At 42.8% G+C, this 16,714-nt stretch overlaps 1 protein-coding gene across 1 annotated transcript in view; it reads right to left on the minus strand.

The window, feature by feature from the left end:
• The window catches only part of LOC144480757 (V-type proton ATPase 116 kDa subunit a 1-like), a 121,503-nt gene that overhangs the window by 10,848 nt on the left and 93,941 nt on the right, over positions 1-16,714 (minus strand). The window contains exons 13-16 of the mRNA XM_078200337.1: positions 15,790-15,883; positions 14,905-15,023; positions 6,232-6,448; positions 2,928-3,035 (exon numbers count right to left, since the gene is read on the minus strand). Of these exons, the coding sequence (XP_078056463.1) occupies positions 2,928-3,035; positions 6,232-6,448; positions 14,905-15,023; positions 15,790-15,883 (538 nt within the window). The remainder of the gene's footprint in view (positions 1-2,927; positions 3,036-6,231; positions 6,449-14,904; positions 15,024-15,789; positions 15,884-16,714) is intronic.

Consider the following 16,714-nt stretch of genomic DNA (forward strand, 5'->3'; position numbering starts at 1 on the left):
ATTAACATTTTAAGAATAAGGTACTATGTTGGATAGTGGTCTTAGATGCAGAAAAGATTATTTAGAAAGTGGGCTTACTGTGTGTGTTACCACACGATTGACTAAAGTCCAAGCTTTTCACAGAAACATCTATACTGTGAGTATCCAATAATGCTTAGTAACTGCTAATAAACTTACTATTGATCTGTATCACTATCTTACCCTTCCACGATCATTTACCTTTTCTTCCTCCCAGTGGCCCTTGTCTCTTCCTCCATTAATTTCTGCCTCAGTGTGTTCAGACTGGAGGATAGAAACTTTTGAGCTGTCACACAGGGGTACCTTGGAAGGTGAACCATTCAAATTCATTAACAATTTGTACATTTACCCACAAGGCTGCATTAGGATAAAATAATGTAATAATGAGTAAATCCAAATTAATCAATAAAATAAGATGACTCAGTTGTATCAATGCATTCAGAATTCAGAAATTACTGTCAGCTCCTGTAATCTCTCAGGAGTGTTTTTGGGTTCCAATGTCAGCTACGACTTTGATCTATCACAAAATTGGAGGGGGGGGGTGCGATTCCGAGGGAAGGTGGACTGCCTGGCTAAGATGGTGGGTTCCAATTACACCAGCAATGCTTAGGTGCAAGGGCCACCGAGCATAAGAGCAGAAAATGCTGTTAAATCTCAGACTCAAACTGTTAACTCTGTTTTTCTCTCTCCACAGATGCTGAACTTGCTGGGCTTATTCAGCAATTTCTATTTTCATTTCAGATTTGCAGCATCTGCAGAACTTTACTTATATTTTAGGGCCACAGGGCACTTGGCTCTGAAATCCTATGTACTCTTCATTGGAGAAGGGCGGGGTGGGGAGTGGGTGCTTGTGATTACAATTCTGCTCGCTGCAGGGCATAGGTTAGTGTGCGTTGAGGTGTTCCTTCCAGATATAAGTGCTCAATGTGGAAGGATGGCCAAGGACAGGTGGTAGAGGGGTGGAGCTAGGGTGGGTGACACAATGGCCCTTTTCATTGTAGGTTTGTGGTGTGATCCTAGAAGTTCTGCTGAGGGGCAGGAATGCATCTTTAGCTTGATTCAGTTCCTTGCTCTTTGGTTTGAAATGATGGTCGGGAACGAGTTATGCTGGGGGACAGTGGCAATTGCAGAAGGCAAGGCTGTTAATTTGTAAGAACTTAAGAACTAGGAGCAGGAGTAGGTCATTTGGCCCCTCGAGCCTGCTCCACCACTCAATAAGATCATGGCTGTTATTTTTCATGAAGAGCAGCAGTACATCTCAGTTGTTCAATATTGAGATCCAAGATTTGGCCTTTGTCTATGACTCACATCTGACTTTTTAAAGTTACTTTTTTTTTGGTAATGTTACAAGTGTAAATAAACAGTTAATTCTCAATTGTAAGCTTTTGCTTGTTAAATAAATTTCTGAAGGATAGATTAAATGAAAAGGAGGTCCAGTCAGTAGGCTTTAACTGATAGCAAGTTACGGTAAAGACACAGAACAAGCAGTGACTAATAAGGTTGGTAAGGCTCAGCAGAGGCAAAACAGATTTCCTTGGTTAGATGTGATAGCTGGATACATTTTTTAAGGGCATGCAACTATGATGTAGTTGACAGGTTAATGGTACCATCCATTTGTAATTAGGATGGCCCACTCCTCCAGTAACATTACTGAGGAATTTTGACAAGTGAAAGCCGAAATATTGAACCATTGGAACTGTCTCTAATTAAATGACTTGATTGGCAGCACAGAAAAGTAAAGGATTGTGGAGTTATCCTTGTTAAAACTGAAGACGAATTACTTGGATTAGATTATATATTGAAACATGCAGTTTCCCAGTGTGAAAGAAAGGCATAAATTAAGAGGCGTTAGAATAGATAATTCAGAATTCAACAAGGCTTGGTCAGCCTTTTAAACTCCAGCCTTGATACTTGTGACCTGGTAAATTCTCCAGCACCTTGTACTGTAAGTCTAGCCCTTTGCAGATACAGTACATAAATATTAATAATTATTGTATATGTGTAATAATTATTTTAAGTAATAATCATTGAATGCTTAATTCTCCCCTGAATGGTAATAAATATCTTTGAACCCTATTATCTTGTGGAATAACATAAATTTATAAGTATGAACATCTATTCCCGAACAAAATTACAAAAGCATGTTTCGGCCCTTGAGACACCAACAATTGCTGTGATTAAGAAATTCAGAGTTCATTTGTGCTTCTGATTTCATGTCTTCCATCTCTCAATGATATGCAGGAGCTGACAATCAGACAATCAGGATACTTGAGGATCTGCCTACTTGAAGCAATTTGATCTTGTAGCTTGGAACTTAGAAGAATGAGGGGGATCTTATAGAAACATATAAAATTATGAAGGGAACAGATAAGTTAGAAGCAGGAGGTTGTTTCCACTGGCAGGTGAAACCAGAACTAGGGGGTATAGCCTCAAAATAAGGGGGAGCAGATTTGGGACTGAGTTGAGGGGGAACTTCCTCACCCAAAAGGGTGGAATTCCCTGCACAATGAAGCAGTTGAGGCTACCTTGATGAATGTTTTTAAGGCAAGGATAGATAGATTTTTGAACAGTAAAGGAGCTAAGGGTTATGGTGAGCGGGCGGGTAAGTGGAGCTGAGTCCATGAAAAGATCAGCCATGATCTTATTGAATGGCGGAGCAGGCTCGAGGGGCCAAATGGCCCACTCTTGCTCCTAGTTCTTACATTCTCTATAAGGACAGGCTAATTAAACACAGTTATTATGCTAGTGACTTGGACGATTCATCAGTTTAAAATAAACACTCAATGCTTGTGTTAAAGACCAGACAGAGGAAGGTCATTTCAACACATTAAGCATTCATCTGCTAATATCACCAAAAGTAACTTTTAGTTTCAAAACAAAAAGTGGTAATCAGTCAGACATGTTCTTACCTCATGCTTTGTTCTTTGCTGGTCACTGTACAGCAGATAGGGCTTAATAAATAGCATCCATGGAACTGCGAGCAGAGCAATGAGAACCAAAAATGTTTGGACACTCCTCTGGCAGGGGAAAATATTTTTTTTAAAAAACTTCTAGGATACACAATAAAGGTTATCACAGAAATAAACATAGAAACCCTACAGTGCAGAAGGAGGCCATTCGGTCCATCGAGTCTGCACCGACCACAATCGCACCCAGGCCCTACCCCCACATATTTACCCGCTAATCTACGCATCTCAGGGGCAATTTTTAACCTGGCGAATCAACCTAACCCGCACATCTTTGGACTGTGGGAGGAAACCGGAGCACCCGGAGGAAACCCACGCGGACACAAGGAGAATGTGCAAACTCCACACAGACAGTGACCCGAGCCAGGAATCGAACCCAGGACCCTGGAGCTGTGAAGCAGCAGTGCTAACCACTGTGCTACCATGCCGCAATAGAAAACAATAGATCCATACATATCACTCCAGTTTAATTTTGCTAAGAATGGCTACAGAACTTCCTGTGATCCTTTTTTAAGCATATATCCGCAGGCAGATTTTTAAAATTCATTCATGGGATATGGATGCCACTGGCCAGCATTTATTGCCCAATGCTAACTGTCTTTGAACTCAGTGATTTGCTTGGCCATTTCAGAGGATATTTAAGAGTCAACTATATTGCTGTGGACATGAAGTCACACATAGGCCAGACCAGGTAAGGATAGCAGATACTGACCCAATGGGTTTTCAATGAGAATTTTCAATGGTTTCATGGTCATCATTATTCTTAATGAATTCAAATTTCACTATCTGGTGTGGTAGGATTTGGACCTGGATCCCCAGAGCATTACCTTGGGTGTCTGGACTAACATTATATCACCCGTCCCTTTCTCTCTTGTCTGTGTTTTGGAATTCCTGTGGAGCTGTTAGAATTAATAGTGGTAAACAACGTTGTTGAAATCTCATCACCGTTCATGCCGGTGGGATTTTCCCAACCTGCCGCAGTGAACGGAGATTTGACTGGCCGCCAAACTCTCCAACTTCGCTGCAGCGGGAGCGTGGCGAGATCACACTCATTGTGTGCAAACCAGATTTCTTACTAATCCGAAGTGTTGAATCATACCCTTTCTTGCAATGTTATTCAGGGGTTGACGCAGCTCTAGATGACACTATATCATATTTTCTCTGTCTTTCTCATAGTTCTAATTTCTCCTCATATACATGTCTAATTCTAATCACCTCTTAGCTCTGATACTATCTTCCAAACTCAGTACATCTATCATCTCGGAGAACAAGGACAACAGGCACATGAAAGCTCCCCTCCATCCTGGCTTGGAAATATATTGCTGTTACTTCGTCAACATTGGGCTAAAATCCTGGAATTCTTTGGGTGCGATCTTACCTGCTGTCCACATTCTACCTGCAGTGAAGTCACTGCGGCGGGATGGGAAAATCCTGCTGTCATGAACGGTGGTAAGATTTCAGCCTTTATCTAATAGCAGTATGAGTGTACCCACACCACACAGACTGCAGGAGTTCAAGTAGACAGCTCGCCAAGGGCATTAGGAATGAGCAATAAACACAGTCTTTTCCAGCAACACCCACATCCTACGCCATGAACAAATAATAAAATTCTTTAATGACCATCCTCAAAGCAGGTAGTGGCAGCTGGGAAATTTCCTGCTTGGTCCACCCATCTCAGGAGAAAGTCCCTTGAAAGACATGATTTTCATTGTGGCGGTGTGGGTGTGGGCTGCAGTAGGGCCTTTTGACCCAGACAAGAGTCCAGAGGCAGCCAAATGGTTTCTCAGAGCTGTGGGATTTGGTCCAGTTATAATGGGAAAAATAAGGCCCTCTATTCCTCACTCCCCACATCACCTTACCCCACATACTCCCCATGCCCCATTCATTCCACCTTATGCCCTCACACATTACCTACGGCCCCTCGTGCCCCCATTCCAAGTTCTGCCCCTCAGCCACCCCCAAATCACCTCATGCCCCCATGCCATGGTGTTAAAGTACTCAAATGAATGGCAGAGCATTATGAAGCTTTGCTGAGAGGTCAGGAATCCATTAGCCTGTTGAAACACCTGAGCCCATGAGCCCAGGGAAAGCATTGCTTGATTGATAACTCTGGCTCTCTGATCTATGCTGACTATTGCACAATGTTTATTTATACAAGATAAAGAGGGTTCAAGTGCTTACAGTTTCTGCTTTTGATACTTTTAAAGGTCTAGATGATTGCCACTTATTGGCCCGTAGTAAAAAAAAGTTATCTTTTAAGAAAGTAGAAAGCTTCTTATTAAGCTTCTTTTTAACACATACTACTGTGGGATTCATTGGTTCTATAACTGTGGGTGAATGGGCTCCATCCATGAAAATTGCAGAGGACATGTTTAATCCTGCAATAAAGCCAGAAAGTTGAGGAATGCAGGGTAGAGGCTCAGGACCTGAATCGGCCTGCACTCATAAAAGACCCTGGTGAAAATCAGAAACATTGGAAATGAGGTCAGGAATCCAGGAATTGGGTCTCAGCTGCCATTTTTGAAGGCCTACAGATCCCTCCAACTCAGCAAAAATTCAACACATTGTGCTTACTAAAGTTGTCCACAAGTGTTTATATTCCTATATTCATTAAGGTCTTGAAATACTTAACTTGGACCTCAATGCTATGCTTGTTCTTGACTATGTGTGCAATGCCAGAGGAGGTTGATTACAGTTATAACAAAAAAGCGCTAAAAACATTTTTGTATAAAATCAGGATATAATGTATAACTTATAAATAGGAATTGAACCACATTTGCACTTTGTGGTGCAATTATTCCATTCCCTCCAATTCCACATTGCCTGAAGACAACACTTGATTATGACTTTCTGGCTGCAAATCCATGGAATGTCAATTAATATTTACAATAATTACTAGCATTATATGAACGTGTGACATTATTTTAGTATTCAGATTGAAGTTTCTGCAATTACTGTAAAATTAATGGCTATGTAGTCAGTCGTGTGATCAGATTGTGTGACATTATTTCAATTCTCACATTGAACACTCATTGCTTATAATTATTGGTGAAATCAGAAAGTCTGCTATTATTTTAACATTTTCAACTACCTCCTAAATTGTTAATAACAATATTGCTAAGAATGACTGAGGTCATTAAAATGTCCAAAATTACTTTAATAAGTCAGTGACAGCAATTTTCTAAACAAACAGGAAACCAAAAAGCCGCACTTGCCTGCTTAGAATCTTAGAGTTTAGACTTCTCACCTGCTTACAGTAGAAAGGTGTCATTGCTGGCCCGCTGTAGTTAAACATTAACATGTTGATAAAGTGAACAAGGATGCTGGGTGCGATTTCCGACTCCATCACAGTGAAAATGCACCACTTGAAGATGATCAAGAAAACCAAGTAGCCAAACAGAGCAATCAGGAAAATGACCTCTGGGATAAACTCCAGGAAAATGTTGTTAAATTCTTTAAAGTAACTGAAAGTAAGTGCACAAATTCTCAAGTGAGCAAGTTTGAATTAGCCAGAATAATCCATTTTATTATAAAATCATTATTCTGTTACTGTGCGCGGAGAATGCTTATGAAGCGGCACTTGTCATTACAGTTAATGGAAAGCTGTAAAAATCTATACTTTTAAAATTATATTTCAGAATGAATAAACAATAAAACAATTCATCTCCAAACTGAGGGGCAGAATTTCAATGTTACCACCTGGGCATTAGGCTTTGCAAAGGCAGAGTGCAGAGAAGAAAATATGGTGGAAGATTGCAAGTTCTTTGCAGAAGCCTCTGGATATTCTCCCTTCCATGATTTACAGTGAAAGAAAAAGTCACACTGTTCAGCTCCTCGCCACCAGATTTTCCTTTCTAAGCGTCACCCAAATGTTGCTCAATGCCTGTGCCACCAAAAAGAAAAGTACTAATGTCCTAATATTGGAACAGAGTGCTGACGGGGGCACCCAATCTTGGATCTGCAGTGAAAATGAAGGATGGTAGGTGCTGGCATCATTTTTAAAGAGATTCTTGCCCTGCATTGACTGCTGCATCAATAGAAGACTCTATCCTGCTTCTGCTGCTTTTGAGTTGTCCTGTCTCTGCTGCCTTGAATTGTCCTAGAGCCATTAATGGCATTAAGGAGGTTGAGTAAATGGTGATTCCTTGCAGAGCAATTCAGTTAGTCCTACTGCCCCCTTTGGTCCCTGTAGCCCTGGAAGTTTACTTCCATCATGTTTCCAATTTCCAATCCAATTTCCTTGTGAAATCATTGATTGTTTCCACTTCTACCACCCTCATGGGTAGAGAGTTCCAGGTCATTATCATTTGCTGCATTAGAAAGTTCTTCTTTACATTCTCCTCGCATCTCTTACCCAAAATTCTAAATCTGTCCCCCCCCTAGACCTTGTATCATCAGCTAATGGGAATCGCGCCAAAATGAACATACTGAATAAAAGTCTGAATCGGGCGCTCGAGCTGCTGAAGAGGTGAATTCAGCGCTTCCAACGGCTCTCTGACTCAGATCGGTGGTGGGGGAAGAGGGAGGCGGATCAAATCATTCTCTGGTTGAGGGGGGAGGAAGGGGAGTGAGGCCAGAATGTTCTCGGGAGTTGGGGGGGGGGGGGGCGGAGGAGTGAGGCCAGATCATTCTCTGGGGAGGGGAGGAGGAAGGCGGGTAAGATGTATCTCTGGTGGGGGGGTGGGGTGATCACTCATTGGTGGGGGGGACCAGATGTATCTCTGGGGGGGGGGTCTGCTGCCACTCTGTGGGTGATCGGTGTGGGGGAAAGGGGCAGGGGCTCGTGATCGGTCTGGGTAGCGGGGGTGTGGGTGGATAAGGGGGACAGTGATGTCTGTGGGGACCATCGCTGCCGCTTTTCGCTCCTGGGCCGCTTTCTCCACTTTCTGCGGCCCGGGAGCGATCTGACATGGGCACACTTTTTCAAATTTTTTTCTAACTGCGCATGCGCAGTTCAGAGCTCCAATCGTTTCGGGCACGTTAAGCCCCGCCCACAGCACAAATGGGACCCGCGATATTCTTTTCAGGCTGAGTGCGTATGGGGGCACCTGAAAGCAGATTTCCAAGTCGGATCTGAATTGCACCCAGATTCAGCACTTAGAATGAAAATGGTAAAATCAGGCCCTTTGTGAACAATTTCTTGTTTGTTTCTAGTCCGTAATTTCTTCCACAATAATGAAAATAAATAGATGGGTGGATGAACACAAACATTTCAATGGGCTTCAGTGGGTAGACAACTGCAATGGTGCTTGTGTCTGCTTGCCTCATGGTAGTCATGATGTGGAGATGCCGGCGTTGGACTGGGGTAAACACAGTAAGAAGTTTAACAACACCAGGTTAAAGTCCAACAGGTTTATTTAGTAGCAAATACCATAAGCATTCGGAGCTCCGAAAGCTTCGAAAGCTTCGAGAGCTTCGAAAGCTTGTGTGGCTTTTGCTACCAAATAAACCTGTTGGACTTTAACCTGGTGTTGTTAAACTTCTTACTGTGTTTGCCTCATGGTAGGCAGCCTTACCTTGAAATCTCCAGTTTATGTGATCCTGAGGAATTCCAGGTTCCTGAAATCTGCTGTTAATTCTCAAATGGTTCACCATTATGAAAATTCTAGGTCAATTCATAATTCACAAAGAGTGGTATGGTTCCAGGACAACCACCACACTGGTGATAATTACTAATTATTTCCTGCAACTCTGCAGTTTTGCTAATGAACATTTTGATGGATCATCAGTTCTTGGCTGGAACTATGTATTTCTAAAAAAGAAAATTACTATTTCCTGGGTTTCCCCCACCAAAGCTATCTTAAAGCCTCGAGCTTAATAAAGCTATCTGAATTATTTTCTCAAGTCACACTATCAGTTGTGGTTGGTAGATTATCCTTTGAATCTTTTGCCTGTTATCTCACAGGTTTCATGATCACTGAACCTTATCATTCAACCCTGTTTTGTTTTGCAGATGACTCATTTTTATTTTTTTTATTGAGAACATGTTCTCACTGCCTCCAGTGTACTCTGTAAAATGGCTGAATCTTGATCCCTTCAATGACCTTCATGAGGACAATGAAAATGTGCTTTCAATCAATTCTTAGTTTCCTTTGGTTTTTCTAACAAAAACTATTATATTTTACCAGTGAAGGCACCACTCATAAACCTCTGCTAACATTACTACTTTGCCTTGGATCTCCTTGGATCTTAGTTGAAACTCCAAGCTATCAAATTGAATAATGTTTCCACCTCACAACACATAACTCTCCATGACATCTCAAGGCTGAATTCTACGTTGCGAAAGGAGAACTCAGAGTCCCATGGAAGCACATTATCCAGTGTGATCATGCCTGCCCACAGTAATATGGTAGGCCAGCAGGCTCTGAAATCAGCAGCTTGCCTGTCATTATGAAGTTATTAATTAAAGGCTGTTTAAACTAGCTGACAGCTCAATTGGCTGCAATCATACATTCCTGATGCTATAATAAGCCCACGAAACATGCCTGATGTGAAAGCATGGGGAAGAATTCTCCCAAAAATTTTAAAGTGTTATAACGGTGAGAATACTGGAGCGATTTGCGCAGTCTCTCAGGCACGCTCCGCACCGGAATCCTCCTACACGCAGACACCTTTTCGGAGAATTGGGATTTTCGCACTGGTATTGGGGAGAGGGGGGAGGGGCCTAAACATGGACCAACTTCTGTACGCTCGGGTGCTGTTGCACAAGAGTGCCCCAATCTCACAGTACACTGAGAGACCCCCTTCCTCATCCCATGGACATCAATCCCCCCCTGCCCTCATCAGTGACATATTCCCCCCACCTCATCCCTGACATGGGCCACTGGCACTGGGGCATTGGGGTCTCCCGATGGTACCCCTTGCCTAGCCTCCGACAGATCCACTATCAAGACCCTGACTTGGCCCCCATCAAGAACACCGACATGATCCACTCCTGCGTGACTCCCCCCACTATAGACCCACTGCATCACCCACCACTGCCCCCCCCCCCCTCCCCCCACCAACCCCGGTCATAGTCCCCATGCAGCCCCAACCCTTTGACATTGCCCCTGGCACTACATCATGATGCTCGCTTGAAGAGCTGGCGCAGACATGATGGACCAAATGGCCTCCTTCCGCACAATAAGAATTCATTGGTTCTGTGTGAAATAAGATAATCATTTGATTTCCTATCCATATATTAATAAGATATGATTTGGAAAACAGCAATCACTTATGTACCCAACGTCTCATGAAATATGTAAATCTTAAAAATAATCAAGGCCATCCATATGCACCCCCAAGTGTGCTTAATATTGCCTTTTTTATTCTTTCCTGGGTGCTGGGCCCTGATGTTCCCCTCTTATTGCCAGCTGTGCTGGAGACAGGTCTAACTTTATGCTCCTGGTCTGGGATTGCTTTGGCGGCGGTCCTCTGGCAGCCAGAGTCTGTGAGGCTCCCAACATGGTGGGAGTGCACAGTGGCTGGATGGCCATCTGTTGACATGGCACTCAAAGGTATTTGAGCATCAGCAAAAGGGAGGAGGAGAGGCTGACCCATCAGAAGCGTCACCCCCCCCCCCCACCCCCCATGCCCTCCCCGTCCCCATAGAATTAGCTGCTGATCACCCTCCGGCATGAAGTCCATTTGGCTCTGCTTGCTTTCCTGACAGAAACCAGGAACTAGATTTGACTCCAGGCTCCTTTCCCGTCTTGCCATTGCACTGGGCCCAGAACAGAGAGACAAAGTGATTGAGTACAGGTCAGAACACATACCCACAATTGTATCAGTGATCTGTTGGATTTGGCCCTAGATGAAAATCTCTCGATGGAGGAAGCCATGTATTCTGTAGAGTAGGTGGTCATAGCAATCATGACCTGGATGGACTCCTCCAAAGTGCCAGAACATGCAAGCTCTCTGGAATCCCTGCCACACCTCCATGACATCCACAGTGCATGTCCAGCATCTGCTGCTCCATGGACAACTCCAGAGGCTCACCATCACCCTGGGACTTAGCCTCAAGGTCAACTCCAGCCCTTTTTTGAGTGTCAAAGTCTTGCTCCATCTCAGTCTCCAGCATCTGGTCATGTAACTGTGATGTGCTTTCACCGGTATGCTTTTCTCTCACAGCTGAGGCGTGCAGACCCTCTGAGGTGAGTTGGGGTCATCTTCAACCTCTGAAGTGATTGTGCGGAGGCATGCTTCTTCATTGCAAACACTGGAACCATTGAACAATATGATTCCGTTTTTGAAGCCATTCAATATATAGGCACACCTTCCTTCCCAATGCACAAAGCATTCAAAGTCCCAAAGCATCAAGGCTTCATTGCTGAAAGCTTGTCAGGCATCCCGTATCCTTCCCTCCCTAGCTCTCTTAACACCTGTTTGCTGGAGTAATAAAAATGCTGTGCAGGTTAGGTGAATTGGCCATGGTAAATGTGTAGGGTTGTGGGGATAAGGTGGGGACTGGGTCTGAGTAAAATGCACTTTGAGAATTGGTGCAGACTCGATGGGCTGAATGGCCTCCTTCTGCACTGTAGGGATTCAATGATTTTATGGTACTCTTTGGTTCTTTGCAATCTCACCACCCTGGAGCCTTTCCTCTATTTCACCTTAAACAATGGCCTAGCTCCACTCTAGTCAATGTGGTTAGGTTTGCCACACCAGTCCCCTCCCTCATTGTCATGGTGCATCCTTTTCTCCTGCAATTATAGAGATAAGCTGTAATGGTGATGACGCTGTGTTACAATTATGCCTTCAAATTTATAGCCATTATATACTCTGTTGGCAGCACACTTTTCTCAATGTTCTTTGTCAAATAACATGTGTTGCACTCCAAACCCCTCAACTCCTCCCCTAGCCCCACCTTGTCACCACCCTGCCGCCACTTTCATAAAGTCCATGCAGAGTGCTACATGTGCATCATGCCATCTTGCACACTTTGGCAACACACAAGAAAATCACACAATGGAGTCAATACCCTTTGTGTTATGTCCATCTCAAGAATGGTGACACTCTCTCCAGAAAGTCATGGAGGCATTTGCAACATTTAAACCGGACTTGCTGGATGTTCCTGAGGCAGCTCACCTCCGCTGTGACCTCTGTCCAGGCTGCTTTGGTCTGGATGGGGGGTGTCCTCTTCCTGTCAGCAGACCTCTCGCCTATCACTTACAGCCTGATGGAGGACTCCCAGGGCATCATCTTCATACCTTCATGCCACCTTCCGCAGCAAGAAACACACCACGGGGAGGTCAGTGAATCCAACCCCCCCCCACCCCCCACTCTATTTCAAACAAGAACAGAGTCAAATGGAGTTGAAACATTTTCTTTCTCTGCAGATGCTGCCAGACCTGCTGAGTTTTCCCAGCATTTTCTGTTCTTGTTTCAGATTCCAGCATCCAGTTTTTTTTGCTTATTATGGTCTCTATTTTATCATTTGTGCTGTCGTCAATGCTCTACTCAACTATCTGAAATAAGTCAGCAGAGGCCGATATCCCGTCACCAGATTCGCTTTTATTTACAAGCTCTGCTTATAGTTCATAGGGTGCTATAGATTCTGTGTCAGAATCTGGAGTACCAGGAGACCTGACACTCCCAGTTACATCTACAGAAAAGAGTCCCTGATTGGATAAGTAATAATGATCTCAATCAGGGACATCTTTCGTTGTCTAACCAAATAAACAAAATCAACTTAACTTAAGGACAACTCAAAAGGGGCAGCTCCCTAAAAGGAGGGGAACCACCCGAAACAAAAAACAAAGCGGAAAGGAAACTTAAAACATCAAATTACAATGTGATTAAAGGGGTCAATAATACACCCCAGTCCCTGCGGTGCCCAGCGGGCACGGAAGGCATCAATGGTGCCCTCAGATACCGCATGCTCCCTTTCCATGGACACCCGGCCACGAATATAGCCGCAGTAGAGGGGCAGACAGTTGGGTTGGATGACCCCCTCGATCGCCCGCTACCTGGACCTGTAGGTCTCAATCAGGGAGTTCATATTCCAAGAGGGCCAACTTCAATGGCCTTGTTGACATTATTACACTATCTACTCTTATTTCTATGAGCTGTAAATGTACCATATGACACAATCTTCTTGCTCTTTACATTTGCAGTTTGATGAAGACTATATTGATCACAATGGGAGAGAAATTCCTGTGTGGTGGAATGGAAAGTTGAAATTTATGGCGTAGGTATGTCCCACCAATGGCTCCACCATCATTGAGGGGTAAGTGGAAGTTCCACTTCATACAAATCATTCAGAGATAGAATAAAGGTTGTATTAGTAGCAATCTGACAATAATTCTGAGGACTCTGTGCTGTTGCTGTTTATGTAACACTAAATCGTGTAGGCATGTGGATTAAATGGAATTAACATTTGTATGTAAAATAAATGTTTACTGACTTAATTATTGCTCATTGTGGAACCACAGCACATGAATTAAACAAATTAATTACAAAGCAAACTGTGATTAAACAGAATCAGGATGTGATGCCAGAGTCCTTCTACTGGAATGGTAGACAAGTAAAAGGAAACTTTTGAAAAATCTACCTTATCAACACTAGGTGGAAACCATGCACCACAAGTACACAACAGGTTTTAACTCTGTGATAACAACAACATTATTTTCTCTTGGAGAATGTGTGTGATAATCAAGATAAAAGAGGTCAATGCTGGGGAGTGAAACATTTTCCCGCAACAGTTACCCAAATGAGTTTTAGATCTTGGAGATGAAGTAAAGCTCCTTCCATTCTATCTCAACATGCCTGTGGTGGACCTCAGTTGTGCCTTTGTCCTATATGGACCACCGTTGTGTGTGCTTGTCATACCTGGACACATCCCCTTCCAGTTTGGGTCCTCCCCTCAGCACCTAGTATAAAGGTGGCTGTCTCCTCCCCCTTGTTCAGTCCAGGTTGGTTATATGTTGGGATCTGCTCCTGATTCTGTTGTGAATAAAAGCCTACACTTATATTGGCATATCGGTAGTCTTTCGCCTTATTGATAGCGCACCAATGCCTTAAACCTTTCGGGTATAATTTTATGGCCCCATCGTAGTGGGAGCAGGGCCAGAAAATGAGTTGAAAATGTGACTGAAAGTTCCTGCGGGGGGGTGGAGGGGACTGTAAAATTCCACCCTTGGTAAAGCATCCGTGTTAGTGTGGAACATTTTGTTTTGGAATTGTGCCATCCCTGTAATCTATCTGAGTTAGACTAACAACCTATGATCAATTTTGATATGCCAACCCGTATTTGAACTGCGCTAACTCATTTGCTTTGGAATTTGCTAGGCATCAGTGTGTGGTTCTGCCGTCAATTTAGATCTAGGTCCAAGAGATGAAAAGAAAGCTGGTTGCCCTTTGTGCAATTCAGCAATTTCCCCTTTCAAAATGAAGTATTCTGAACAGAAATGATTCTCATCAAATAGCAATTCATCATTATCTTAAATTTTTTTTTGATGTTTACAGACCGAAAGGTGAGAATTGGGCTAGAGGTTCTCCTGATTTCTCACTGTAACTTTGATGGAATATCAATGGTATTCCTGGTGAAATGGGCTTTAATGATGATATTCCAGCATTTCCATGGATCTTCCACCAGAAGATTGGGAGAATTCTACCGCAATATCTTAACTATACTCCTGCCACCATTTTTCACCAGTGTGTGTAACAACACTTTTAACTTACAGAATTCTAATATCAGCATAGAAAGATTTACACCATGCTATATAGACCTGAATTTTAAAGTGTTAATTGATGTAAGCAACGTCTTTATATGTGAATGAGTTCAGATGCTTTTGACAAAGAAGCAAGGACCACAGAAAAGTCCAGAATTTAAGTTATTTTTAAAGGTGACAGAGCGATACAAGTGAAGCATATGATTCCTAAGTAATCACTTTATTTTCTATCTGCTGTTTACAAGTTGCAGCCAAGGCGCTATACTTACATATGGTTCAATAAACTTAGCATGACTCCGAAAAGCATGTGAATGACCCCCAGGATGACTGACATCTTCATCTTGTAGGAGTTCAGGAATGTTAGCTTGTTTACAGCAATGTTCCAGATCTGAGAATAAAGAACAATGAAGCTTAACATCTGTGTTGAGAGCATCATTAAATTTTGGGCTTTAAGGAATATTTGGATGATGAAAACATTTAAAAAATGGATGGAAGTAGCAGTTTTTAAAAGTCAGATCTAAATTGCAAGACACTACTAGAATCAAAAGCAGTTGGGGTCACTAAAGTGGCACTGTTTAGGGAACACCAAAGGTAGGTTTTAAAAGATGCTAAAAGAATGATTTAGGTTATGTCATGAAAACAAAAATGCTGGGGACAGTTTAGCAGGCCACGCATCTGTGCAGAGAAGGTAGGAGAATTAATATAAGGTACCATACATTACAGATGATTCCTGATGTGTTCCTGGAAAAACAGTGTTCCAGGTGCATGAAACTAGTCCCTGAATACTCTAACTTTCAATTTAATTTCTTGTGTTGGAATTTGTCCAACACAAGATTGGACAATGCATAATTGAGGTACAGCACCGAGTACCTTGGATAAGATATCTGTTAATTGTCTAAATAATAATAAATGTACAACAATGTCCAAATACACTTTAGTCATGTGACATTACATTTGTGACAATTATATGAAAGGTTAATCCTAATTTAAAGGCTGCGAGGTTGTGGGGTGGGGGAGAAAGGGCATTAAGAGAGCATTCTTAGAGCTTAGAAAAAATAAGAAATAATTCAGGGATCAAAGGAGTAATGTTAGACTAGAATAATATGGAAAGACTTTTATGGAGGAATATAGGTTAGGAGCTTAATGTCACTTACAGGGTCAATGCCAAATGGATAAGGTTTTCCTGAAAACGCTCCTAGCACTGCAGGATTCAACTGGAGTATGGCTGACTTCTGTAAAGTTTCATTGCTGAAAATGAGTTATAGACACAAACACCATCAAAGCCAACACCTGACACTATAATGACTAAAAGTGCACTGACAAAGGCTACGGTTGCATCATGGTTATGGCACTAGACCAGTCCAGAATCTTGTTCTAATGATCCAGATACAGCATTCAAATTCCTCCATGGCACTTGGGGAATTTAAATTCAATTAATAAAAGTAAACCAGAAATAAAATGCTAATATCATTGATGGTAATCATGAATCTACTAAATTGTCAGAAAAAAACATCTGGTTCATTAATGCACTGTGAAGTTTGCACGTTCTCCCCGCGTCTGAGTGGGTTTCCTCCGGGTGCTCCGGTTTCCTCCCACAGTTCAAAGGGTTAGGTTGATTGGCTATGCTAAATTGCCCCTTAGTGTCCTGGGATGTGTAGGTTAGAGGGGTTAGTGGGGTAAAGTGTGGGGTTGTGGGGAGAGGGCCTGGGGTGGGATTGTTGTTGGCGCAGTCTCGATGGGCCGAATGGCCTCCTTCTGCACTGTAGGGTTTCTATGATTCTTTCTATAATTTAGGGCAGGAAATCTGCTGTCCTAGCCTACATGTGAGTCCAGCCTACAGCCACCTGGTTGACTCTTAACCATCTTCATAAATGGCTCACCAAACCAGTCAGCAGTAACAGATTGCTATGGAAATGTCACTGTGGGACTAATCTCACCACACAGACTGCAATAGTTCTAGAATGTAGCTCACCATCAGCTGCTCAAAGGCAATCTGAGATGGCCAATCAATGATGGCCTTGTCAGCAACACCCACATCCCACATGAATAAAACAAAAACTCAGTCAATTTATTTTCACA

This window comes from Mustelus asterias, chromosome 2 (genome assembly GCF_964213995.1).
Source record: "Mustelus asterias chromosome 2, sMusAst1.hap1.1, whole genome shotgun sequence".
In the NCBI taxonomy this organism is placed as follows: domain Eukaryota; kingdom Metazoa; phylum Chordata; class Chondrichthyes; order Carcharhiniformes; family Triakidae; genus Mustelus; species Mustelus asterias.